Source organism: Pyricularia grisea (assembly GCF_004355905.1).
Source record: "Pyricularia grisea strain NI907 chromosome Unknown Pyricularia_grisea_NI907_Scaffold_4, whole genome shotgun sequence".
In the NCBI taxonomy this organism is placed as follows: Eukaryota; Fungi; Ascomycota; class Sordariomycetes; order Magnaporthales; family Pyriculariaceae; genus Pyricularia; species Pyricularia grisea.
This window is the reverse complement of record NW_022156718.1, coordinates 240493-264292: the sequence shown is the minus strand read 5'-3', so window position 1 is coordinate 264292 and position 23800 is coordinate 240493. Positions and strand designations below refer to the sequence as shown.

The following is a 23800-nucleotide window of genomic DNA, read 5'->3' as shown; positions in this document are numbered from 1 at the left end:
GTGTCGACCCGAATCCACTCTCCGAATTCCTGGGATTTTATTCCCCATCTTGCCGACGCAGGTTGTTGAATTAGGCGAATTTGCTCATCGCTGATTGCTTAAATAGTGAGTGGGCTTTTTTTTTTTGTTTTTGTCCTTTTTTGTCTCTTGTCTTTGTCTATTACCGGGCACCTTGTCCCCATTTAGCACGTGGCAAATAGGCACATTTTCTTGCTTCCCTCCATCCCTTGCTTGGCCGCTCCGCCCACAACTGCCCTGCCCCTCCTTGGAGGGGGTGGGCGTTGGATGGATGTATTGAGATCCGAAAAAGGCTTGGCGAGAACAAATTCTAGCCTCAAAACCGCCACACGACAAGGTCGGCTCAGCGGAACATCAAAGACCGACTCACATATGTCTGGTGACCATCAATTGTGGCATTTTGCAAGTGCAAGTGGTCTAGCCGTGCGTCATTCTCTATGCAAGTCATCAGGCGCCGAGAGTGTTCAGGCTTTGAAGAGTAAATCTCCGTTTGGAGCAGCGCTGCCAAACCCATGGGATTGAGAATTAAAAACAACGCCAAAATCCATAATGCTTCTCTTTTCTCCAGTTTTCACTGGCTGTCATAGCGGAGTTGAGCTTATACTCCGTATCCGCTCAACAAATCCATCTTGAATGTCTAGTCGGATTTCGGACTGGTCTGCCAAATCGCTTACGCCATCTCTTGGCTTTGTCTTTTGTTCAAGGCTAACTAGCACTTTTGACCATGACAAGGCCGCCGTGTCCGTTTCTATTTAGGTAGATCGTCCGGCCTTCAAAGATCTCTGGGGTCGGACGAGTTTGCTTGAGGCATCCCAGTTGGAACAAAAACAAATCGCAATGAGCCCGGAGTTTTCTGTGGCCCGATCAAACCTCAAGATCTCTTGAGCTTCTACTGCAATTCGGCTTTTTGAGTCTTCTATGCCACCGCAAGAGTGAACCTGAAGCAATTCAGTTACAGTCTCTTAAAAATCAACCGCCTTAACCAAATACTGCGAACCTGGTGGAAACCGCGCTGCGGTACATACTCGCATCCAGTCAGGAGTCAAACATACATCATGACATTACTACCCAAGGGTTCAGAAAAGATGCCACTGCTTGATGAGCAGCATAGGGCTACCTTCCCTCCCGGTATGGAATAATTGACTACTGGCCTCATCAACCCATCGTTCGCCAATCAACTAATATCAGAGCGAAATTTAGCATCGTTCGCCGACGCGATTCCAGGGCCATGGGGTCGCCGAGTTCCACAGGCCATTGCCCATCGCGGCTACAAAGCCAAGTGGCCCGAGAACACCATGGCTGCCTTCGCCGCCGCCCTCGCGGTTGGCGCTCAGGCCATCGAGACAGACCTGCATCTTACCAAAGACAAAGTGGTCGTTTTGTCACACGATGGCACCCTAAAGCGCTGCTTCGGTGAAGACCGGAAGCTTGAAGACTGCGAATGGAGTTATGTGAGCACGCTTAGGACCATGAAGAGCCCACCATCGCCCATGCCGAGGTTAGCAGATCTGCTGCATTACCTGACACAGCCTGGCATGGAGGACAAGTGGCTCTTGTTGGATATCAAGGTAGGTGAATGGTCTAGCTCCTTGGTGCCCAGGTGACTAGATCTCCGGTGCTAACTGTACCTGTCTTAGAGAGACGATGATCCGGACGAGCTCATTCGCCGGACAGCAGAAACATTCGCATCGGTCCCGTCTGTGCGTCCCTGGAAGGACAGGATAATAATGGGCTGCTGGGATGCGAACTATATGCGCCGCTGCAGCCGCCACCTCCCTGGCTTCTCGGTAGCTTATATTGGCTGGTCGCTACCCTATGCCTGGCAGCTCCTCAAGCACTCCGACGTCTCGTTTAACCTTCTCCAAAAGGTGCTCGTGGGCCCGTTTGGGAAGCAATTCCTACGCGCGGCGGAGGCCCGCGGCAGGCAGGTCTTTGTCTGGACGGTCAACGACGTCGAATGGATGGAGTGGAGCATCAAGAAGGGAGGCATCGATGGCCTCATCACCGACGACCCGGAATTATATGTAGAGGTCTGCAGGCGGCAAGACGACGATAGGGGTGGTGAGAGAGGCTACGTCATGGGTAGCGGACTAGAGCAGAAAATGTTACCCCAGGAGTCTGGGGCACTGAGGTGGACGCGGTTGTACGCCGAGGTGATTATACTGCAGATCCTAGCCAGGATATTAATCTTGGTGACTAGAATCAGGTTAGGGTCCGAGAGGAAAAGGGTAAGGGATGGGATGAGAGGATAAACCATAGATTATCTTATTTGGCCTCGAATTAACGAATGAAAGTCAAATCTTTGTCACCGACACAGCCATAAAAAGGCAGAAAAAGAAAGAAGAAAAGAATATAGAACGTCAAACCAAGTTCTGTCTAATAATCGTGGGGCAACATCGAATATGCATTCAAGATAGCCCGTAAGCGTGGCTTGAGGTCAGGTTTCATTTCATGTCTAATTCTAGACTAGTCTTTGCTGAGGTCTATATTCACACCCTTTAGGGCATTAACGGCCCACGAAGGATAATCATCCCTGTCAGGATAAAGATCGGCAAAGAACTTCTTGACCATGTCGGGAAATCTGTCCGCGATGATGGACTCCCTGATCTCACGCATCAGATTGAGTTGGTACCACACGTTGTGAATGGTCAGGATGTGAGCCGAGACGGTCTCCTTGGCGGCATTGTGGTGCACAAGGGCACGCGTGACGCCGGTGCCGCCCTCGGGCACGGGACGGCAGCACACGCACCCGCAGCCGTCCTCGACGGGGCCAAAGTCGTCGGCGAACTGCTTGTTCCTCATGTTGAGGACGCCGTGGCGCGTGACGGCGTTGCCGAAGCGGGCGGTGCGCGTAGGCCACACGCAGTCAAACATGTCGGCCCCCAGCGCCACGCTGACCACCAGGTCCTCCGGGTAGCCGATGCCCATGACGTACCGCGGCTTGAGGTCTGGGAGGAGCTCCGTGCACGTCGCCACGACCCGGCAGTAGTCCTCCTTGGCCTCGCCGCCACTCAGGCCGCCGATAGCAATGCCGGGCGTGTCGCGCCGGAGCATCTCGGCGGTGCACTCGCGCCGCATGTCGAGATCGAGTCCGCCCTGGATGATGCAAAAGAGGTTCTGCGTCTCGGGGTTTTTGTGAGCGGCTATGCAGCGGTCGAGCCAGCGGACGCTGCGCTCCATTGCCTCGCGCATTCGGGCCGCGTCGGGAGACGTAGTGACCAGGACATCGTCGAGCTGCATCATGATGTCGGACCCGATGCTGTTCTGCAGAGACATCGAGTGCTCCGGGGTCAGCAGCATGGGGCTGCCGTCGTGCGGGCTCAGGAAGCGCACACCTTCCTCGGTGATGGTGGCCAGCTTGAGTAGCGACACCATCTGGAAGCCGCCGCTGTCGGTCAGGAGGTTATGTCGCCATCCCTGCAGCTTGTGGGCGCCGCCGACGGCGTCGAGGACCGCCTGGCCCGGCTTAAGCCCAAGGTGATATGTGTTGTTCAGGCACAGCCGGCAGCTCGTGTCCTCAAGCTGCTGGGGTGTCAGGCCCTTGAGGGAAGCCTGGGTGGCCACCGGCATGAAGATGGGGAGGTTGACGGGGCCATGGGGAAGAGTGAGTATGGAGGCGCGGGCGCGGGTGGTCTAGACGGGAGATAGAGCTTGGTATCAGATCGCCAAAGTCAATGCACCAGGGGGGTGTGGTCGTAGAGGAGGGAGTAGAGGTAGGGCATAGCATAGCTGCCCTGCAGGTGACCCAATGGGGGAAGAGGTGGAGCTTCGGTTCTCGGAACCATCAACCATTGCGGTTTGACTGACAGGTTCGGCGGGAAAAAATATCCATGTTGCTCGCCCCGATATCACCCGTCTTGTGCTGCACCGGTAAACTTGGCGGTAACTGACCAGGCGGAAAGACTTCTTTCGACCTGTCTCTCTTTTTTGTTTTGTTTTACAAGGCAAAGCAGCTTCACTTGATCTCTCCGAGTTATTCGACTCACCGAACACCGAGCTATGAGCTCAAATGTGAGTGCTCCATGGGTTGCAGACAGCTTGGAAGCAGCTGCCGGCACCGAAGCCATAGTCGGCTGTAAGGTTGTTTGTATCTGTTTAGCCAGCCGAGACGGGCTGACTGACACAGATGTCTTTCCCCCTCCTTCACGGGACCATGTAATAAAATACTACGTCTACGTGGTATGTAGGATTTTCCTGCTTGTCGCGGGTGCGTGAGATTGGTAATATCAATCAACTCTCATGCACAAACTGATCTTCGGCACGTCCTTGTTGCAGTCGAAGGCGTCTCGGGGCTAGATTGGCCAGTTGCCTGGCTCTAGTACTAGAAATAGAAGGAAACGTTGTTTTGAGACGGACAGGTCTAGGAATGCCCAGGAGAATATTTCTGGCTGGTTCCCTGTCAGATGATGATGGAAAATTAATTGATACTTGTTATGAAGAGATAAATTTGGTGTGTTCTTTTGTCTGTGGTGGGGTCTGCTTGGGCTAGGTTTGCACTTTGGACCCTTCCTCTCGGGAAAAGTTGGAGACTCACAAGTTCCAAAGCGCCTGGAAGGATCTACGTGGTAACCTAAACCCCACCACGGCCATTGTCAGGCGCGCAAACATGGAGGGAACCAGAATGACAACCCCTACCCAGACACCCTCTTCGGTATAGGAAAAGTAAAAAAGCACCTGAGATTCCACTTTTCCCTCAGAGGTTTCCAGGCACCATCCTATTAAAGATTTCCCCCGATGGACGGGTTCCCGCAAGTGGTGTGATTTTTACATCAGCTCACTTCGGTTTGACAAAATTTTCCACTGCAACCATCTTGCCTCGCGTCAACGACTCATCAATACGGCACTTTGGGCAGCTGACTTGGGCATTCTTGACCCCTTTTGCTTTGGGCGTCAAGAGAAAGAAACGGAAGCACGTCTACGGAGCAAGGACTTTTCATAAACGCGCAGCTCTTCAATCACAGACAAGCTGGAAAGCCTGCCAAGAGTGCCACGCCATGCCAGGCCTAAAAAAGAAAGAAAAAAGCAATGCGTCATGGGATGAAGAACAACTCAACACACCTTTTTCAGCACGGCGGGAAGCACGCCGAGCCGCCGAGGTGGTAGGGCGGTTGGGCTGAGCTGTAATCTTTGTGCGTATACAGTACTTGTAGTATTTGGGTACAGTGAGCCCGATCCTAATTTGTCCAAATTAAGTGGTAAATCAAAATTTGTGTTTTTGTTTTACACCAAATCCATTACGATCACAAGACCTTGGCTGTGGCTGTATCCTAGGTGCAGCTCTTGGGAAGGGTCCCCTCTAATAATGAATGCGATTACTGTGCCTTGTGTACTAACTGCTAAGCAACGACGTAACAAAAAACCTGGAATAACCAAGACAGTGTCGTTCGCCCCCAGGTCGTATCCCCCCTTTTGCTTGATTTCATTGCCCCTGCACAACTTGCATGAAGACAAAGATTTTTGTTTTCTCTTGTCATATTTAAATCCTCCAAATTAACCTCTTTGTTCGGATCAAACGTGCATGTACTGCACGTTGGCCGATTGACGAAAATTCTTCGCAGCAACGTGTTCGAGCTCTAAACAAGTTTCAAACTGCAAGGGAGAATATTGCAGTGAGAAATTGCGTTTTTTCAGGTCAATACTGCTGGTACAATAATGATATTGCGGAATAATAATAAAAGTCGTCATGATCTCCGCTGTACCCTTGACAATATCCTAACAAGGCAACCCCGGCTCGTCCTTTTTTCCAAGGGTTGGTGAGTCGACAACTCCCGCAGCCTTGGTATACGGTACTGTTTTGCTATGCGCCCTAGCACATGCACATGTCGTTTACTACTTACTAGACAAGGCCGCGCCGCATCCTACTTTATATGGTCCTAACCGTCCACCCCCCCTTCTTAATCCCACTTACTGACCTTACTTTCTACATCATCCAACCTAATCTACTGTACCTATAATTTTACACAAAAGAGTTACCTGGAACACAACTTCTCCTCTTCCAACCTAGCTCACTCTTTAAAACTGTCTGGATCTTCAGGATCGCCACAAAACACAGCAAACCAAACCCAAAGAAAAAGAAATGTCCTTCCCGCTTTTTGCGGCTCTTCCAGCAGAGATTCGACTGGAAATATGGCGACTCAGCTTTCAACCTCGCGCTGTAGAAGTCAGATATCAACCAGAGACTGACGAGTGTCGGACAATCACCCATCCACCGTCTGTATTACAGGTCTGCCGGGAATCTAGAGAGGAAGCGCTCAGGTTTTACCACAAGTGCTTTGGTACCAAGTCCCAAGAACCACTCATATACTTCAACTCCTCCATCGATATTCTGTACATCCCAAGGCATCGACCAATGGGGTATGACGACACCTCTAGAGACTTTGCGGAATGTATTCTAGATACGGCAGAGCACGTCAAGATGCTTGCAGTCGACCATGTCTTACCAGATGTCAAGCGTCCATGGGAAACGTACAACAAGCTCTGCTTGATGTTGGGTCTGCCAAATCTAAAAGAGGCTTACATGATTATATCAACGGAATCCGACGATGGCGAATCAGGAGCCGGCATGGAGATTGAGATCATCGACCCGAAGGAGGATCAAGAGGCCATCCTGAAGGTCATGAAGGACATTGAGGAAACCTACTCTCACGAACTTGGTGAGATTCAATGGGGGCAAGAAGCACAAGAGGCTTTTGAGGATGATGCTACCCATGATGATGGTTCGTTATCCGGAGAACACAACCACTCGCATCACCACTACCACCACTTGTCATATCCACCTATTTTACCCAAGGCTAAAATTTCGCATGGATGGGAGAAACATGGAAACATGGTTAGGTGCATCTGAGACGGAAGCTCATGCACCGAATACTTATTGAGGGGCTTGTTTCTCATTTTGAGCTGGCCTTTTAGGGCGGCTTACTATGAAATGGCTATGATGATCAGATGGTTAATGATGGATGGGCGGTATCGGAAAAAATGTATTTTGTAAGACAGTAATGTTTGTGCAACTTGGGACTTCGCGTTTACTAGAACTAGAGAAACTTTCACACCGACCTACCTAGATAATTATAGACCTGCATCAGCTTTAGAGGAGCTCAAGAACCATAACATACCTAAACACTGCACAAAGGCACTCAGTCATTGAATGCATGTCATGATACCGGAAGGCGAATCGTCTGGAATCCTGCAACTCGGAAGCAATGCAGAACGAATTCCTTGGCTTGCAGACTCTGCACAGGCCGCCAAGCCAATATGAAGGGTTGATAGCTACCTATGTAGGTAGTTACGTTGTGGCATGACCGAAAGAAGCTTGCAGCTGGCGAAAAATATCGGCCTATCTAGGTAGGATGGATGGAGACAATATGTTCGGGTTTATTAAAAACACAGCAGACTAAGCACAGCTTAATAGTCCCAACGCATGTGGGACGAGGTTTGACAGTAGATGGAGGGTTAGGGTCACAGGCATATGGCTGAGACTGCTACCCAACACACCCCTGTCTGTCGCGCACGGAGCACCTGCAGAAGCATGCATGCCAGCGCGAGCGGAGCTTCGAATTTTCGCGGCTCTGGACAACCTCAAAGCCATACCATACATAGCTAAAATCAGACCCGTAAGAAAGGCCGTTCGTTGTATTGCAGCAGCACGCAATGGCGACCTCTCGGTCAATGTCGCCCGGAGGGGCTCTCCTCCGGTCGTCGAGGATGTTTTCCCTCCCGCCTCCTGTTCCCGCACAAGTCAACAATATTGTCAACTCGAGTGTGAACCGCTCCGACACGGCGACCTTGCCGTACCCGACCCTGCAGTCCATCACCACGCCCTCGGCAGCACGCAGACAGGGCGATTGGGGCTTCAAGCGTCCGTTTCCTCTCAAGTCGACCACCAAGTCTTCCACGCCGCTCATCCGCGTCAAGCAAGTCGACACTATCGAACATGTGACCGACTTCGCGTCCGCCGCCGACCACACGCTGTCACTTGAAAAGTTCCAAGAGATGAACATCCCAGTTGTCATGCCGCCTTTCTATGACCCCGCAAACCCTTCAAGCCAGGTTCCAGAGAGCATGCCAAGGAAGTCCGTCTTTGAGGAATCCCACGACGTCACCGACATCGCCCCCGACAAGAAGCACACCATGAACGCCTACCGCTGGAAGTTCGACGGGCCATGGCTGGCGGGCTTGTCGGAAGGAGAGTTCAACAAGTACCTCCGAGCCAAGGTCAAGCCCAGGCGGGCCGAGTTTCGCCAGTGGCTGAAGGGCATCGTGGCCGAGGAGATGAATGAGCAGGCCATCACGGACTCAATCGAGAAGGGCGATGGAGGTGAACACGTCAAGCTGACGGCGGCAGAAGTCACCGATGAGCAGCTCACGCACAGGATACGTGAGCTTCGTGCGGACCGTGTAGAGTTGTACAAACTCGTTGGGCGTTTCTTGGATCTAGCGCCAATTGCGCCTAAGACACCAAAGATTCCCTCCTTTGATGTCATGAGGATGAATCTCCGCAAGCCTCCGCCCATGAACCCTTACGCAGAGGCTGGCCCGCCTGTCACGCATCCCTCCGCTGGTATCTCTTACCTGCGCACCGGGTCTTTCGTAGAGAACCACCCGCTGTACGGCCCGCAGCAGTCGCGCAGGCACGTGGCTGGCAGGGTCCTGTTGAGCAGTTCTAACTTCGGCCCCGCCAATAACAACAACTTCAACGTCACCATCGGCCTGGGAGGCTTTGTCACCAAGCCTCCGACTGGAGACAACTTCTGGAACAATAAGGCGGCGGGCAACAGGTTCGACCCGGCGCAAGTCGGTGGCGATAAACAATATGTGGAGCCGCTCCTCGCCGTTGTTGATTCCAGGGGCAACATCAGGGTCACGGCAAAGGCTTCACAACCCGAAGGCGTGGTTGTCGCAAAACAGCTCGACGGAGCTGAAGTGGGTGAAAAGAACGCCCGGCCGGAGTCGTCTATTGAGCCGGCCGAGAGTCGGAAGACTGGGAGGGAAGTTTACGGTGACTCGGGCTCATATGGTTTCAAGGCATGAGAGTCATTTTGCCGACCGTTACGAATCCCCAGTTAAGGGCGTCTGTGAGGATACTTGCATCATGGAAGCTGGTCCTAGCTTAAGGTCTATGTCTTTTTTTGTGCATCGTTTGTGGGTCGTCATGGCCGAAAATGTAGATCTAGACAGTGATTTTGTACAAATGTAAAACAGATTCAGCAGCCAAAGACTCCTCCATGAGCTTCGAGTCAAGATTCCAATAAGCTCTGTTCTAACAAGGTCAGATTGGGACTTAGACTTAGCACCGCTATTTGAACCATGCTTACTTGTCTTCTCACGAACACTTTGAACGGTGATAACAACTCTTGCTGCACAATAGCTTTCGACAGATAACACTTCACTCTTACATTCTACCAAAGTCCCGTGACTGCCAGACACTAAGCCGGCAACAGGACCTTTATACACAAACGTGGCACAGGTCTATTCTTTGTATTTACCTCAAATCCGTCATAACCTTACTTGGAACCACCAGAGCCACCCGTGCTTGATGTTGTAAGGGTGACAGGCGGGGAGCCCTGGTTGAGGATCTGCACGCTGCCGTCCGCCATGCCAAAATAGGCCGCGACGGGCTTCTGTGCACCGCCTTCATCCTTTGCATCCAGACCGCTGCGGCCGTAGAAGAGGCCAATCTCACAGACGCCGACCAGCGACTTCAGTTTGGCCGCGAGCCTGTCGACGCTCCAGATTCCATTCTCGCCGGTCCCACCCTCGTCTCCGGCCAGCAGCAGTGGGGTAAAGGGGGCGTCGATGATGTGCATCCCGTTGTCCGTCACCACCGAACCGGCCTTGCCTGAGCCGGACCTCAGACGCGGCGAGTGCGCGCCCAACCTCTCCAGCTCGGCCAGCACGTGCTCCGCCGCCTTGGGGAGGACCTCGATGGGTATCCCTTGCTTCCACTGGGTGCCCAGGTTCCTCGAGAGCTTGCGGAAGTCGCCGATGCAGACAAAGGTGCGCGAGGCCACGGCGACGATCTTCTCCTGCCACAGGCAGCCGCCGCCACCCTTGATCAGGTTGAGGTCGGCGTCGGCCTCGTCGGCGCCGTCAAAGTAGACGTCCAGCAGGCTGCCCTGGGGCCGGTCCTCGATCGGGGCTGCTCGGAGCCCACCGGCCTTGATGAGGCCCTTGGACTGGTCGCCCGTAGGATAGAAAGTCATGTGCTTCGAGGCCTCTGGGTGCAACTCCTTGATCGCCTCGACAACGTAGACGACGGTAGACCCTGACCCAATGCCGACGTGCTTGTAGCGCGGGTCCAGATGGTCCTTGACGGCAGTGAAGGCGGCTGCCTTCTTGGCCATCTCTATCAACTGCACCTGCTCGATCGCCGACACGGCCGACTCTGAGCTTGCCATGGTTATTGAGCGGTAGTGGTCGGATGGCAAAAATTTGTTGCCGTGTAGATGCTGCTGGTGACGTATCCGGCGAGGGCCCGCAGAAAGCGAGCGTGTTGATAGCAGTTGATGAGGATCTTTTGGCTTAAGTCTTTGGCACAGACGAATTGGACTGAGAGATGATGTTGTCAACCGTCGATAGACTATGGTGGACATTAATTTCTTGGAGAGTTACGTCTTAGTTGGATGGATGTATCCGGCGTAACTGCTGGGATCTTTGAGGTTTCACAATTGGATTCTTCGTTGTCAGTTACAGTCTACAATCCAAATAACACGGGAGCTTATTAGTATCATCACGTATCACATTGAAGCTTCACAAAACCTGATGCGATCCCGGAGCTCACGATGACGGAGAGTGGAGGGGTCGAAGTGAGGAGATTACTCATCAACCTAGCTTGGACAGTAAATGAAGAAAAAAAAGAGACCAACCATGCGATCGCCCCGCTCTTACAAGCACAACACGTGACCGAGAATTTGGGAAATGCCCACAAACCTCAATATCTACTTTTAAACTCGGCCGCAAAGGTGATCTTTTTCCGACCCGTTTCCAAACAACGCTCGACGCCGACAAACGTATTAACCCTCCCACCAAAAAACCAGCAAACCAACAGCCAAAATGGGTCGCGTTCGCACCAAGACCGTCAAGAAGTCCGCCAAGGTCATCATTGAGCGGTACTACCCCAGGCTCACCCTTGACTTCGAGACCAACAAGCGTATCTGCGATGAGATCGCCATTATCGCCTCGAAGCGCCTGCGCAACAAGGTAAGGCGCAACATTCCGGATTGACCCGGCGCCTTAAAATCATCTGGGCGGGTATACTTGTAGGAAGAGAAGCCTCTAACAGTCAATTTTCTCACAACTTCAGATTGCCGGCTACACCACCCACTTGATGAAGCGCATTCAGCGTGGTCCCGTCCGTGGTATCTCCTTCAAGCTTCAGGAAGAGGAGCGTGAGCGCAAGGATCAGTTCGTTCCCGAGGTTTCCGCTCTCGACTTCAGCCAGTCCGACAGCGGCCAGCTCGACGTTGACGTCGAGACCAAGGACCTGCTCAAGCACCTCGGCGTACGTTTTTATCTTCCAACCCCTAGCCTTGAATATCAAATCATGGCTCAAATATTGACTTGCGAATCTTCATCTTTCACAGTTCGACTCGACCATCCCCGTCAACGTCATCCCCGTCACCCAGACCCAGGTCTCCGAGCGCAGTGGCCGCCGCTTCGGCGACAGGCCCCCTCGCCGCGACTAAATGCAACGCCTTCACGACGCGACTATTCCTGTACACACATAAAAAATGGATTGTTGGGCTGGTTTTGCCTTTGCATGGTTTGGGCAATGAGGTATTTGGGATTGGGTTGCTTTTCGGCGTCTTCATGGAAGGTAGTGAGAGCATACTAGATCAACACAGAGATCTTTTGCCCACTAAGGTGTCGCTGACTCTCTGGTGCACTTGCACTGGGGATGACGCTTGATTGCCATCTTCATTCCTACATGCCGAGATTCTCGCCCGATCTTGGACCCTGATGCTCAAACTGGACATGCGCGCGATGTAAATCGTGCCATACAGCGAGCAGACGGTGCCATTAACGGGCCGTGATTGCCAGTGAAACTGTGATTCATGTCTAACAAGGGTATCATACTCCAACGCAAAAAAGTAGGTCATGCTGCCTCGACACTGACCTATGTGTCTAGCAAAACACGCACAAGCTTCTATCTAAAGCGTGGTTTGTAGCCTTCAAGGAGGATGTCCTCCCCGTCTTCGTCATCCTCCTCTGCCTCTAAACTTGGTGGCTCGGGAACTGCTGTGGTTTTCTTCTCTCGAATCGTAAAATCCACCAGATTGGTTGAACCCTTCGACTGCTCCGTAGTATCGCCACGCTCCAAGGCCAATGTTGACGACTTCTCTGCCTTTTTTTCCTCTTCCATCTTGAGGCGGCCAATGTCTGCAGCGAGTTCGCTGTCCTTGCCTGTCTCCTTCTCACCCATGAGCTCTATCTCGATGTCCGGGATCCCGATGCGTTCCCACGCGGCCGTCTCGTTGAGCTGAACCTTGACGTACAGCGCCCGCCTCGCGCAGTCCTGAGAACACCACTTCTCCAACTCCTCAACCGGCATGATCTTGAAGTCTGGCCTGCCCTGGTTCACGGCTTTGAACGTGCCCGGACCGTATCTCTTCCTGGGCTTGGCGCACAGGGCGTAGCCGCACAGGTCGTTGACGTTGCGCTCCTCAATCAGGTCGTCGTAGTCGGTCGGCTGGAACGTCCGCACCTTGGCCTTGAACTCCGCCACGTCGCTCGCGGCCGGGCTGGCGGCGCTGTGGCCCGCCCCGCGGACCCGAGGGTGTTCCGACAGCTCGATCAGGTCGTCCAGGACCTTTTGGTGGATTGCCTTTTGCTGTTGTATTATGGTCGCGTGGCGGATGGCCACCTGACGCGCCTCATCGGCAGATATCGCGCCGCCTTGTTCTGTGGCTTGCGGAGAGGCGGCGGCTTTGGTTTTCTTGAGAATGCCCTTCTTGGGCGCAGGTTTTGCGCCTGATGTTGATGTTGCGACTGGCATGACGGGCTGTATGTGTGTGCCTTTTCAGTGAAGTGATTCTGAAATTTTAAAAGGTTTGGCGGTTTTCAATTTCGATACCTAGTAGGTTCGATCCGATCCAACTTGATTTGAAAGCACTCAACCTAGGTAGGTAGGTACCTTACGTACCTGTAAAGAATCCAGGTCTTGCTCGGCTCTTGACTGGTTGGTTTAAGAATTTGGTGTTTATAGTGGGGTGGGTAACGATGGGACCAAAGTACAGTAAATTGCCTTCAGATTCTTTCTAGCTCCGGATTACCTAAGCAGCTAACTGCTGCACAGTCGACGGGTTAAGTACGGGCATACCGGGGGGACTCTAGCGTGAAGTCTGTCGTGGTAGACTCGCACACAATGACATTTGATTTTCATTGTGCATGGCTGAAACATGATGGCGGAGACGCGGCTCTCTGTACGCTATCCAACCAACCATTGCCAGTTTGCAGGTATCAAGCCATGGAACCCAGGTGACCCGGGGCTGCATAAACCGTTTGTTTACCTACCCCGTATAGCTTGCAGATAGATTTTCGGACGATAGGAATCCGACCAAATAGTTAGTTAGCACTACTGTGCACAACTGGAAGCAGATAGATATGCGCATGTGTCTGTGAACAGCCACGAGACATGTCTAGTGACAGTACCTGTCTACCGGTATGGTAGGTCCATTACATCCAAGGTTTGGATGAGGATTTGCATGGTATTGCAGTCGAAGTAACAGAAGGAAAGCATGCTTCATAATCATGATGTACTTTCCCCCGCCGATGTCATGCTCAATGTAGCATCAAGTACTGTACGTCAATAGCGGTGACCAAATTGGACTTAGATGCCACCAAGGTACATGGAGTACATGACTTGGTATGGAACCTAGTCAAAACTGGGTACTTGGACTGTTCCTGGCTCCATCACCAGTAATGTGATTTGCGACTGGCGCAGCTACTCGTGGCGGCTTTTTTGAGTGAAACCCCTCGTCGACGTTGCTGATTCACAGTGACTGGAACAGTGTGCGTGTGGAGAGCTCCTCAAGTTCAATGCGCTGACGTAGACCACAGCCTAGCGACTCTCCAGGGTCACAGCCCACCACCACTTTAGCACGATTACCAAACCAAGAACATGTTTTTTCTAGGTGTAGAAAGCAAGACCCCGTAAAATCCCCATTCGACACATTTGCAGTACCTACTGCTGCTATTATTATAGGACAATTACATTATTGGGTGAAAAATATCAGAAAGGGAGAGACAGAAACGAGAGAGCCAAAACGGAACAATAAAAACAAAAATACAAGGTATAGAAAACATCAAGACAACAACAAACAGACAAAAACAACAACACACAGCCCCCCCAGTTTGCAATGCTGCAGATTGTAGGCAGTTTCTGATCATCGCCGGCTGCCTAACTGAACACAGCCATCTAATTGAGGAGCCCTGGCCTGGCCCTGTTCACCTGTTTCCCCCCCAAACCAAGAAAGGCTCAATTGCTCTCCACATCAAATCCAAATCCAAATCCAAACGGGGGCCCATCTCTGCAACCACAGTTTTGTTCCACCACCACCCGAGCCGCTTGCTTGATGCAACAAGCTGTCTCTCAACAACATTTAACCCAACTCAACCCAACCACCCCGCATACAACCTGCACCTCAAATTCTACGACGCACCAAGACCAAACAAAACGCCAATTTCCCCTGGGCTGCAGGTCCCTTGCACCGCCTTCGCCATGAGTGCCCCTTTCATGGTCAAGGCTCTCTTCGAGTACTCGTCCCCGCACGAAGATGACCTTCCATTCCCCGCCGGCCAGATAATCACCGTCACCGAGGTGGAAGACGACGACTGGTATACGGGCGAGTTTGTCGGCGACGACGGTATTAAGCATCAGGGCATATTCCCACGCAACTTCGTCGAGAAGTACGAGCCTGTAGCTCCCCCGCGACCAACACGCACCAGACCAAAAAAAGAGTCGGAGCCCACAGCAGCCACATCGCCGCCACCTCCTGCACCTGCGGTAGTTGCATCTCCCGAGCCAGTCGAGGAACCCACGTCACCGGAGCCTGAGCAGCCTCTAAAGGGTGAAACCCAGTTCGCATCTGAGCTAGCCGAACAAGCTCCCACCGCCTCTGGTACCACACCCGCTGCATCCGCTGCGTCGCCTCCCGCTCCCGAGCCTGCCGTGACTATTCCGATCGCGGCACCGCCCGCCTCCATCCCCAAGACTGAACCCCGAGCAACCTCTCCACCGACTACCAAGGTCGCGTCGTCGGCTTCGAAACCCAGCGGCCCACCGCCTGTAGCGGAGAAACCCACTGGAAATGCGTTCAAAGACCGAATCGCCGCCTTCAACAGGGCTGCCGCTCCACCCCTAACACCCTTCAAGCCTAGTGGCCTCGGAGGATCTAGCTTCATCAAAAAGCCATTCGTCGCGCCCCCACCGAGCAGGAATGCATTTGTGCCACCGCCGCAGAGCGCCCCGGCTCCAAGGGTGTACCGGCGCGATGAGGATCCTGAGATCAAGGAGCGCGAGCAAGAGAACCAGGAGACCGCCGAGAAGGTTGGACTGGCTCCCACAACCTCAAACGAAGGCGAGGATGAAGATCAGCCGAAGCCAATGAGTCTCAAGGAGCGCATGGCCCTCTTACAGAAACAACAACAGGAACAAGCCCAGAGACATGCCGACGCCGCAGCCAAGAAGGATAAGCCGAAAAGGCCAGCCAAGAAACGCATGGAAAGTAATGAAGGAGCAGAGGAGGATGGTTCGTCGCAACTTGCACCTGGACAACTGGAACGCAAGGACAGTGAGGATACGGCTGGCAGGCGATCCATTGATGAGTCGCAGGGCTCTCGCGCCGCTCCTGCGGGCCGTAGGAAGTCATCCGCCAAGGCCCTCGGAGGAGAGCCCTACGACGGCAATGAAGCTGACATGTCTGGAGCTGGCGACACAACTGAAGGACAAGAAGACGTCACCGAACGGGAAGACAGTGATGACAGGTCGCATCATGTGCCAAAGTCTTCGGTTGCGGCAGGCAAGGCACCTGCCGTTGAGGAAGAAGATGAGGAGGAAGATGAGGAAGATGAGGAAGATATCGACCCAGAACTGAGGCGTAAAGAGGAACTCCGTGCGCGAATGGCCAAAATGAGCGGCGGTATGGGCATGGCCGGCATGTTTGGAATGCCCATGCCCGGCCTTGGGGTGCCCGCCAAGAAGAAGAAGGCCCCAGTCGCGGTCGAGAGACGGGACAGCGATGGCCCCGAAGGTATGCCGTCTCCCGGCTTGCATGCGCCTCCAGTACCTGCCATGGTTGCGCTTCCTGGCCTTGCTACCCGACGTTCAGAAGATAAGGCTAGGGAAGAAATAACCCCAGCTCCAGCTCCTCCAAAAGATGAGGAAGAGGATGACGCGGAGACACCATCTCAATCCGCACAATCTCCTCCAAGTGGTGAGTCTGCCTTCTTCAAAAGGTCATAATAACGTGGGTTGGATGGTCGAACTAACATGCATCACCACAGTGCCATCTCGAATCTCCATGTCAGGCGCTCCGCCAGTTCCCGGCAACCGGCCAGTCCCGCCACCCGTTCCCTCAGAAGGTGAGTTAACTAAAATAATATGTGACTGCGACAGCCCCGTTCGCTCCCATTGACTCTGGTGCTGACTCATGATCTCTTGATCCAGCTCGTCCTCCACCTGTGCCTCCTATCGCAGGTGTGAAATCGCCCAGTGCTGGATCCGAATCCGATGACGAAATGTCGGAATATCCCGTACCAGAACCCCTGGCAACTCCGCGAGGAGAGCCTACTCCTACCTCCAGGGCTCCGCCTCCCCCTCCTCCAGGGCCACCGCCGGTCGAGCCTAGCTCTCCCAGGTCTCCTGGCCCAAGACAGCAGAGTTTCTTTGGAGGCGGCGATGAGGTGTCGCCGACTTCACCAACTGCTTCCAGCATGTCAAACAAGCGCGCTAGCAGGCCGCCACCACCTATCCCCACGATGCCTCCCTCATCACCTCCACCTGCGGCCTCCAGACCCCCACCTCCTCCGCCTCCAGGAGGGTTGAGCCGCCGCTCGACTGCCGACAACCGGCCCTTGTCGCCAACAAAAGCAGGCCGTAAGGAACTTTCGGATGAGGAAGAGATCACCGAGTATGAGGGTGACTATGACACGGATATCGCATCCTCTGTGCCTCACAAGGATGCCCTGAAATCTCATGGCCGAGATTCAAGTATTGATGAGACTACATCGGTGTCTTCTCCCACTACGACGGCTCCGCCAACCCTACCTCCGCCGATTCCTTCGGTTAATGCTCCTCGGGCTCCTCCGCCCATCCCTAATCAGCCACCTCCTGCCCCGAAAACCGATTATCGCCGTTCTGTAGACATGCCACGCATGGCTCCTCCACCTCCACCGCCGCAGAAGGAGGCTCCTCAATATGACGATGATTACGATCCGTACAACTATTCGGCGCCGAGCCAAGGCGTTTCAGCAGCACCGGGCTATGCGCCACCACCTCCAAAGTCACCGAGATCACCGGAAATCCCACACACTTCAGAAGCGCCTTATCAGCCGCCGCCTCCGCCACCTGGCGTTCAGCAGAGCAGTCGTGCCCCTCGGCAGTCCTTAGATGTGGGCCGGGCGTCGCACTCTGGACGCAGGTCGGTCGATATAGGGCCTTCGATGGACTCGCATTTCGTGGCCAACGACATTGATTTAGCGCCGTCGTCAAGTTGGTGGACGCAACCTAATGGGCTACCTCCACAGCTGCAAGGTCGCAAGGACATTTTCTTCGAGTCTGAACAGTCAGTTTCGGCGCAAGGAAGCAAAAGCATGGTTACTCGCGATATTTATATTTTATACCATGATTATTCTCAGACCGTCATTACAGTCTTATATGACGGAAAGAACCCGAGCGATGTGCACCTGAGCCAGCGTCATGAGCCTCCACCGCGAACTCTGCGTCAGGATCAGCTGGAGCAATCATACGAACGGTTCGGCCGTCAGATTGCAGAGGCTGTCAAGGGGAAGAAGGAGACTGTAGTCGGCGACGGCACGCCATATGGACTGATACAAGAACTCCTGCGCCCACACAAGGACGCTCTTCTGCCGGTTGGCACACGGGCCTATGGCGCGCTCGTGTATGCCAACATGGCCAACGCCAGTACGACGGTCAACGACGAGATACGGCCTGGCGACATAATGTCCATTCGCAACGCCAAGTTCTCGGGCAAGCACGGCGCTCTGGGACACAAGTACAGCATGGAGGTAGGCCGGCCGGATCACGTGGCTGTCGTAGCCGAGTGGGATGGTAGCAAGAAGAAAGTGCGGGCTTGGGAGCAGGGCAGAGAGAGCAAAAAGACCAAGCTCGAGAGTTTCAGGCTCGACGACCTGCGCAGTGGTGAGGTCAAGATCTGGAGGGTCATGCCGCGGAGTTGGGTCGGCTGGGAAGGGCAGAACTAGTGCTTCTCAACGTTGGGCCCGACGCGGCTGCGGGGTGGCAAGGTCGATTGGGCACCGGCCCTGCAGAACGGCTAGAATCCCATGTCACTAGGCGGCGTGCAGGTATGGTGTTACTGCGGGAGGCCTCTGGCAACACTTGGGAAGAGAGAAGAGGTGCCGAGGTAATGAGATCAAGTATCTGTAGACGAGGCCTGTGGTCGAAACTTGTTTGCATTTTGTTTTTTTCTGTTTTGTATTTTTTTCTGGGTCTGGCTTTTAGTTGAAAGGTCACAGAAGATTACAGAACGTGTGATGACGCGGATTTCGATGAGGGACGTCGAAAAAAACAAAATGAGGATGACTGCACGATGGAACGCCTCAGGGGAGCATGAAAGTGGTGTCTCGTGAAAGTGATAACATTTGTTAGTGTTGTGTGCGCCGGTGGTATGCTTTAATCTCATTTCTTTTGGTTCTTTTTCTTCACAGCACCAATAGCTTTTTGTATCGAAACACTACCTCCCTTGCAGTAGTGTCATGAAAGTCTTGATCAATGTGTCAAGGCTGTGTTCATAGGTTGGCTGTATTTGGTGTGCAAATGCTGGCGTGTAAGCAGGTAACAGGTTTCTCGAGAGCTCAGAAGCGAACACAGTTGGAAAGAACTCCTGCACCGGCAGGATTCATGAGAATCAAAGTGTTGATAGGTACTAGGTTTTGCCATGCAGTAAAATAATGGCCAAATATGCGCCATTCACTTTATTCTCCTGTATCCATAAAAGCATGCCCAAATATCAAAAATAACGGTTCCCAAGACCGTCCTTATGTTTGCATAGATCCCATGCATAATTTCCGTAGCCTATGCACCAAAATAAGAAGGAACAAAAGAAAGTTTAAGCAATCATAGGTACAATAAACTGTAGATATTTGTAGTACAGATTATAGACGAGAAAGATCTCAAATACAAATCAAAACAAAGAAAACAACAAGTGCTGTGGAGCAAACACGTAAAGGGTAAACGAGATTCGTAGGTGATGTCTATACCGGAACCTCAGGATACAATTACAGGATGCCGGTGGTAGTTGGCACGGTATGATCGAAGACTGTTATGTTCGTCGTCGTCATAGTCGTCGTCCTCATATACTTCCACAGCTCTCGTAGTGGTCTCGTCTCCAGGCTTGGGTGCCGAGTTCTGTGTCTTGAACGAAAACGCTCGCTGCAGGAAGGCCTTTGGTCCCACGTACTCGAGATCCCAGGTGCGCGAAGTCAGAGGCAAGGGGATACGGTGTATCTTAGGGGTCTGCCAGCGTTGTTTGATGCAGTCGTCTACCAGAGCCATGAGACCAGTTGCGACGATGATGCTACACCAATGTCAGTAAGATGCTTTCTTTTGGCAGTTAAAGCATGAAATAGACTAATGAGCGAGGAATAAAAGAAGAAAACTTACTCTGCGACATCCGTCTTCGCATCAATGACATTCCAGTCGTTGATCCAAAAGTGGCATGGCGGGATCCAGCCACCAGCCTCCTCGTCAGCGGCAATTTGAACGGGAGAACGAGCCTCTGGAACTATATGTGCGATGGCGCCTTCGACGTTTCCCTTGTTTCTCGTCTTACTGCCAGCTTGGCCGTGGCGCATCAGGTGGAAAGACACTATTCCTGTGTCCTTGTCCGTGGCACGCCTCCAGCTGTAGCTGTTGCCCCACCACTCAAATTCGTAGCGCTTCGAGTTGGAACCGCTTTTGCCCTTGCGCTCGACCTCGACACGAGCGTAGTTGCTGAAGTCCAGTTTGATGGTATTGGTTGCGGCAGCGGCGGCCGTGGGTGAAGTGGCGTCAAATTCGCTGCTTTCGTCGTCATTGTAGCTGTCGCATACTGAGTGCAAGCTCCCACCAATGCTAGAATGATCCAGAGTGCGTTTTGATCTAGACTCGGGGCGAGTGGATGAGAAGGAGCGGGTGATGGCACTGGTAACAGAGCGGGTGAATGTGGGCTTGGGTTTATCGCTGGGAGTTACTGGGGAGGAGCAGAGAGATGGAGGGAATGATATCGGGCTCTTATGAGATTTTGCTGGCGATGAGGGCGGAGAATACTTGCGCTTGGAACTGCAGACCTCGCGACCCGAGTCCCGGCAGTATCGACGCAAAGAGAAGTCCCTGCGTGCCAAGTCATGCATGCGTAGGTGAAATAGCTGGACTGTTCTGGGGCGGCGGTGGCGGCCGCTAGGTTGAACAGTTGTGTCGACGCGTAGGTTCATGTTGCCATCAGATGTAAAGTCATCATGGCGAATTGAAAGGCGGTCCATACTAGGGAATAGTTTGGAGAACTCATGGGGAGAGGCTGGCCGCACATCTTCCTCCACGATTTCGGGGCAATATATGGGAAGAGGAGGGATGCTGCTGTAAAAGCCGCTTTCCTCGTCATCGTCCAAAATATCATCCAGGGACGAGTTGGCCGAGGCATAAGTCTCAACGGATGATCGGGCACATGTGGTTGTGCCTGGCGAAAGGTCATCATGGTAGTAGACGGGTTGACGGCCAACTCGGCTTTGTGGTTGCTCTGTGACAACCTTGATTACCGGTTTGGGTGACATCCTGACATATGAGTGCTGAGGAGAGCTCTCTATTGTTGTTGGTCTGCTGCTCTGGCTCTCAAACGAATCTCTGGTCCTGGTGCTGTAGGAATCTCTCCGGGAGTCGCGAGTGTACGAGCTCCCGGCACTTTGTATCCTCTCCATAGAATGCATGATGATAAGGGATGTGGGGATATATGTGAGAGTTTAGTTGCGTGAGATAAGTATGATTAGGAGTCCAGGGCAAGCTTGGCCTTGTAGGTTGAGATGCCGATGGGTTGTAGCTTAAGGCTATCCAGATAGCGGTGAATCGTCAACTGGAGGTGAAATCCACTGTCGTCTATTCCAAGAATGCAACGGTGGATGATGATCACGGGTCTGGGTTTGGGCAGCAATATGGTGTTGTATATGCAATGCCCTTGACTGGAGGATTGGTGAATGCCGAGATAGATTCTGCTCGAAATAATAAACGAATGGGATATGACAGGGCGTCGATATGGGTGTGTAGTGGAGGGTGTCTGGTAAAAGACTTCGAACAAATCGAACTGGGTGAGAGGGAGCGAAAAAGATAAAAAAAATAAAAAAAAATATTATCAAGCGTAAGGGATGAAAGAGAAGCTGCAGCTTTGTCTTGGTCGGATGCGATGTGTAAGTGTAATGTAGGGGTCCTCGTGTGGTTCCTCTGCCGCTGCCTGCATGCGGTAGGGATAGGTACGTAGGGTCTGGAAGGAGGAAAAAGAATGGTGGTACAAAAAAATAAAAAATAAAAAAAGATATTACAGATGTTATTCGTTGTATGCAGCTTTGCTCGATGATCTCAGGGACGAGAGACAAAGACGGCTAGAAAAGTTTGATGATGGGAGAAGTCGGGATGCATCGACTGATGTATCGACAGCTCATCCCACTCATTCACACGCCTCACCCCTGTCAAGGCCCAACGTTGTCGAGAGGGCTGGTCTGGGGATGGAGCCACACCAAGCCAGGGTGGGGTGACGACCAGGGAGTGCGGGTGGTTCACAGCGGCGTGATCAAAAAGAGGTTCTCCGACTCCATCCATGCCAAGGTGGTCCGGCGGGAAGAAGGCTGAGTGTCAGTGGGGTGAGCTGGGGTCAACCTTGAATCATTTGGCGATAGGCATTGTTAAAAAGCAAAAAAGGAGATGACCGAGGTGAGCAAACCTCGGGAATCTTGGAAGTCGCCTTGAGACAGCCTGACAGCATTGTGTACATGACCATCCGTATTTGCAAATTGACTGACAGACTGACAGAGGGATTCCCAATCCATTAGGCCATTTGGGGATAGGTAAGGTGCCTACCTAAGGTACCTACCTACCTAGGTAGAATTAAACTGTACGCGCCTAAAGAATTTTCTACCTGTCGAATGGGATTTCTCTTTCTTACACACCACACCACACCACCATACCTGCCTACCTTAGCAAAACATCCCAAGACTACACACCACCGTGACCACCATCGTACCTTCCAGAAGCGAGAATACCCGAACAAAAACTGTACGTGGTAAGAGCGATAGAGGGTTAGCGAAGGAAACAAAAAAAAAAAAAAAAAAAAAAAAAAAAAAAAAAAAAAAAAAAACAAGCATTGAATCCTACTGGCCCGACCATCCGCCGACCGTTGTTGATCACTCCTTCCCCTATCTAGCCGAAGAAGGCAAGGTACGTACCTGAGGCTGGCCATTCACAACCAAACCTCACTGCTTTGATGGAGGGTACCAAAAGGGCACCTGCTTCGGTGCTCCCCTTGCGGGAGCCAATCCGCTTGTGGAGGCACTGCACCGGCAGAAACACACTTGAGCTCCCCACTAAATCATACATCGCCAATCAGGTCACGGATCGAAGGCAAAACTTTCCCCAAAGTTTCGTTAGGACGAGTTTCACAAGCTAATAATAAAAAAACGAAGTGGGTTGGTTTGGGAGGCAAGAGGCGAGGGAGAAAATAATGAATGTTTATGCCAGCATGACAGAAAAAGCAAGTATTGAGCAGCAAGATCCATTTGTTTGCCGCCGTCCACCTGGCCTGTGACAGAAGTTTCACTCGCTCAAGCCAAGCCTAGCCGCGGGAATTCCGAGGCTTATTTGGAAGACAAACATTAAATTGCAAAATGACCATAGCCAAAGAATTCTAGTCATCGAGACACACCTGGTTTGTCGTGACCGCGGCAGGCACCGCAAGGCAAAAAACTACGGATACGGTACCGGTAGGCAGGTAACTAGTGCTATGTAGGTACCTTGGGTAGGTAAGGTAGTACGGAGTAGGCAGTAAACAAGGGACATCTCTGTCGCCCTGGTCCTGGTAAATGCACTCCATCGGGCTTTTTACCTTACTTTGCCTATAAGAAGAAGCTAGGATACGATCGTTAATTGCTAGCTACAGTAGCTGAGTAGTATTTCCCCGTACCGGTATGCTAATGTATAGCGATCAGTGCACTAGGCAAGCGCTCTTCCGCTTCCTCTTTTGTTCCTTTTCTTCATGCCACGTCAAAATAGGACCCGCCGTTGCCGCTGATGGAAGCCACATCCCCTGGCTTTGCAGGATTCGGCAAGTTCCCGAGGATTCGATCACCTAAGATGTAGGGAGCGACCTGAGCCTAGCCCATCCCATGCCAACATCCGATTGCCTTTTTCTTCAGCGAAAACAGCCCGAGAGAAGAGACGGGCGATGCACAGTTACGTAGAAGGCTCGGAAAGTTGAGATCCAACGAGGACTTGTATGCATCCAATGGTTAGTTCAGTGAGTTTTCAAATTTTTAGTTTGTTTTTCAACCCTGTCATCCCATATTGAAT

General features: G+C 52.4%; 9 protein-coding genes across 9 annotated transcripts; 5 read left to right on the top strand and 4 right to left on the bottom strand.

Moving 5' to 3' along the window:
• Positions 1-383: 383 nt before the first annotated feature.
• On the top strand, positions 384-4417 carry PgNI_06793 (uncharacterized protein). The gene is made up of 3 exons (XM_031126813.1): positions 384-1146; positions 1219-1586; positions 1656-4417. The coding sequence occupies exons 1-3, from the start codon at positions 1074-1076 to the stop codon at positions 2268-2270; spliced, it is 1056 nt and encodes a 351-aa protein (XP_030980868.1). The 5' UTR covers positions 384-1073; the 3' UTR covers positions 2271-4417.
• On the bottom strand, positions 2485-4085 carry PgNI_06794 (uncharacterized protein; the record flags this gene model as incomplete). The annotated part of the gene is made up of 2 exons (XM_031126814.1): positions 2485-3651; positions 4005-4085. 2 exons carry the CDS (start codon positions 4083-4085, stop codon positions 2485-2487), a joined length of 1248 nt encoding a protein of 415 aa, XP_030981129.1.
• Positions 4418-6094: 1677 nt separating the features above from the next.
• Positions 6095-6862, top strand: PgNI_06792 (uncharacterized protein; the record flags this gene model as incomplete). The annotated part of the gene is made up of 1 exon (XM_031126812.1): positions 6095-6862. One exon carries the CDS (start codon positions 6095-6097, stop codon positions 6860-6862), a length of 768 nt encoding a protein of 255 aa, XP_030980870.1.
• Positions 6863-7665: 803 nt separating this feature from the next.
• PgNI_06791 (uncharacterized protein) lies at positions 7666-9045 on the top strand (the record flags this gene model as incomplete). The annotated part of the gene is made up of 1 exon (XM_031126811.1): positions 7666-9045. The coding sequence occupies one exon, from the start codon at positions 7666-7668 to the stop codon at positions 9043-9045; it is 1380 nt and encodes a 459-aa protein (XP_030980864.1).
• Positions 9046-9518: 473 nt separating this feature from the next.
• Positions 9519-10412, bottom strand: PgNI_06790 (uncharacterized protein; the record flags this gene model as incomplete). The annotated part of the gene is made up of 1 exon (XM_031126810.1): positions 9519-10412. One exon carries the CDS (start codon positions 10410-10412, stop codon positions 9519-9521), a length of 894 nt encoding a protein of 297 aa, XP_030980866.1.
• Positions 10413-10971: 559 nt separating this feature from the next.
• On the top strand, positions 10972-13270 carry PgNI_06788 (uncharacterized protein). Its single transcript, XM_031126808.1, has 3 exons — positions 10972-11214; positions 11318-11515; positions 11598-13270. Exons 1-3 carry the CDS (start codon positions 11068-11070, stop codon positions 11697-11699), a joined length of 447 nt encoding a protein of 148 aa, XP_030981179.1. The 5' UTR covers positions 10972-11067; the 3' UTR covers positions 11700-13270.
• On the bottom strand, positions 12161-13009 carry PgNI_06789 (uncharacterized protein; the record flags this gene model as incomplete). The annotated part of the gene is made up of 1 exon (XM_031126809.1): positions 12161-13009. The coding sequence occupies one exon, from the start codon at positions 13007-13009 to the stop codon at positions 12161-12163; it is 849 nt and encodes a 282-aa protein (XP_030981180.1).
• Positions 13271-14557: 1287 nt separating the features above from the next.
• On the top strand, positions 14558-18456 carry PgNI_06787 (uncharacterized protein; the record flags this gene model as incomplete). Its single annotated transcript, XM_031126807.1, has 3 exons — positions 14558-16448; positions 16519-16596; positions 16682-18456. Coding segments are annotated over 3 exons (3744 nt in total), but the record flags the coding sequence as incomplete, so codon positions are not given.
• Positions 18457-19480: 1024 nt separating this feature from the next.
• On the bottom strand, positions 19481-21174 carry PgNI_06786 (uncharacterized protein; the record flags this gene model as incomplete). Its single annotated transcript, XM_031126806.1, has 2 exons — positions 19481-19790; positions 19877-21174. 2 exons carry the CDS (start codon positions 21172-21174, stop codon positions 19481-19483), a joined length of 1608 nt encoding a protein of 535 aa, XP_030980723.1.
• Positions 21175-23800: the final 2626 nt, after the last annotated feature.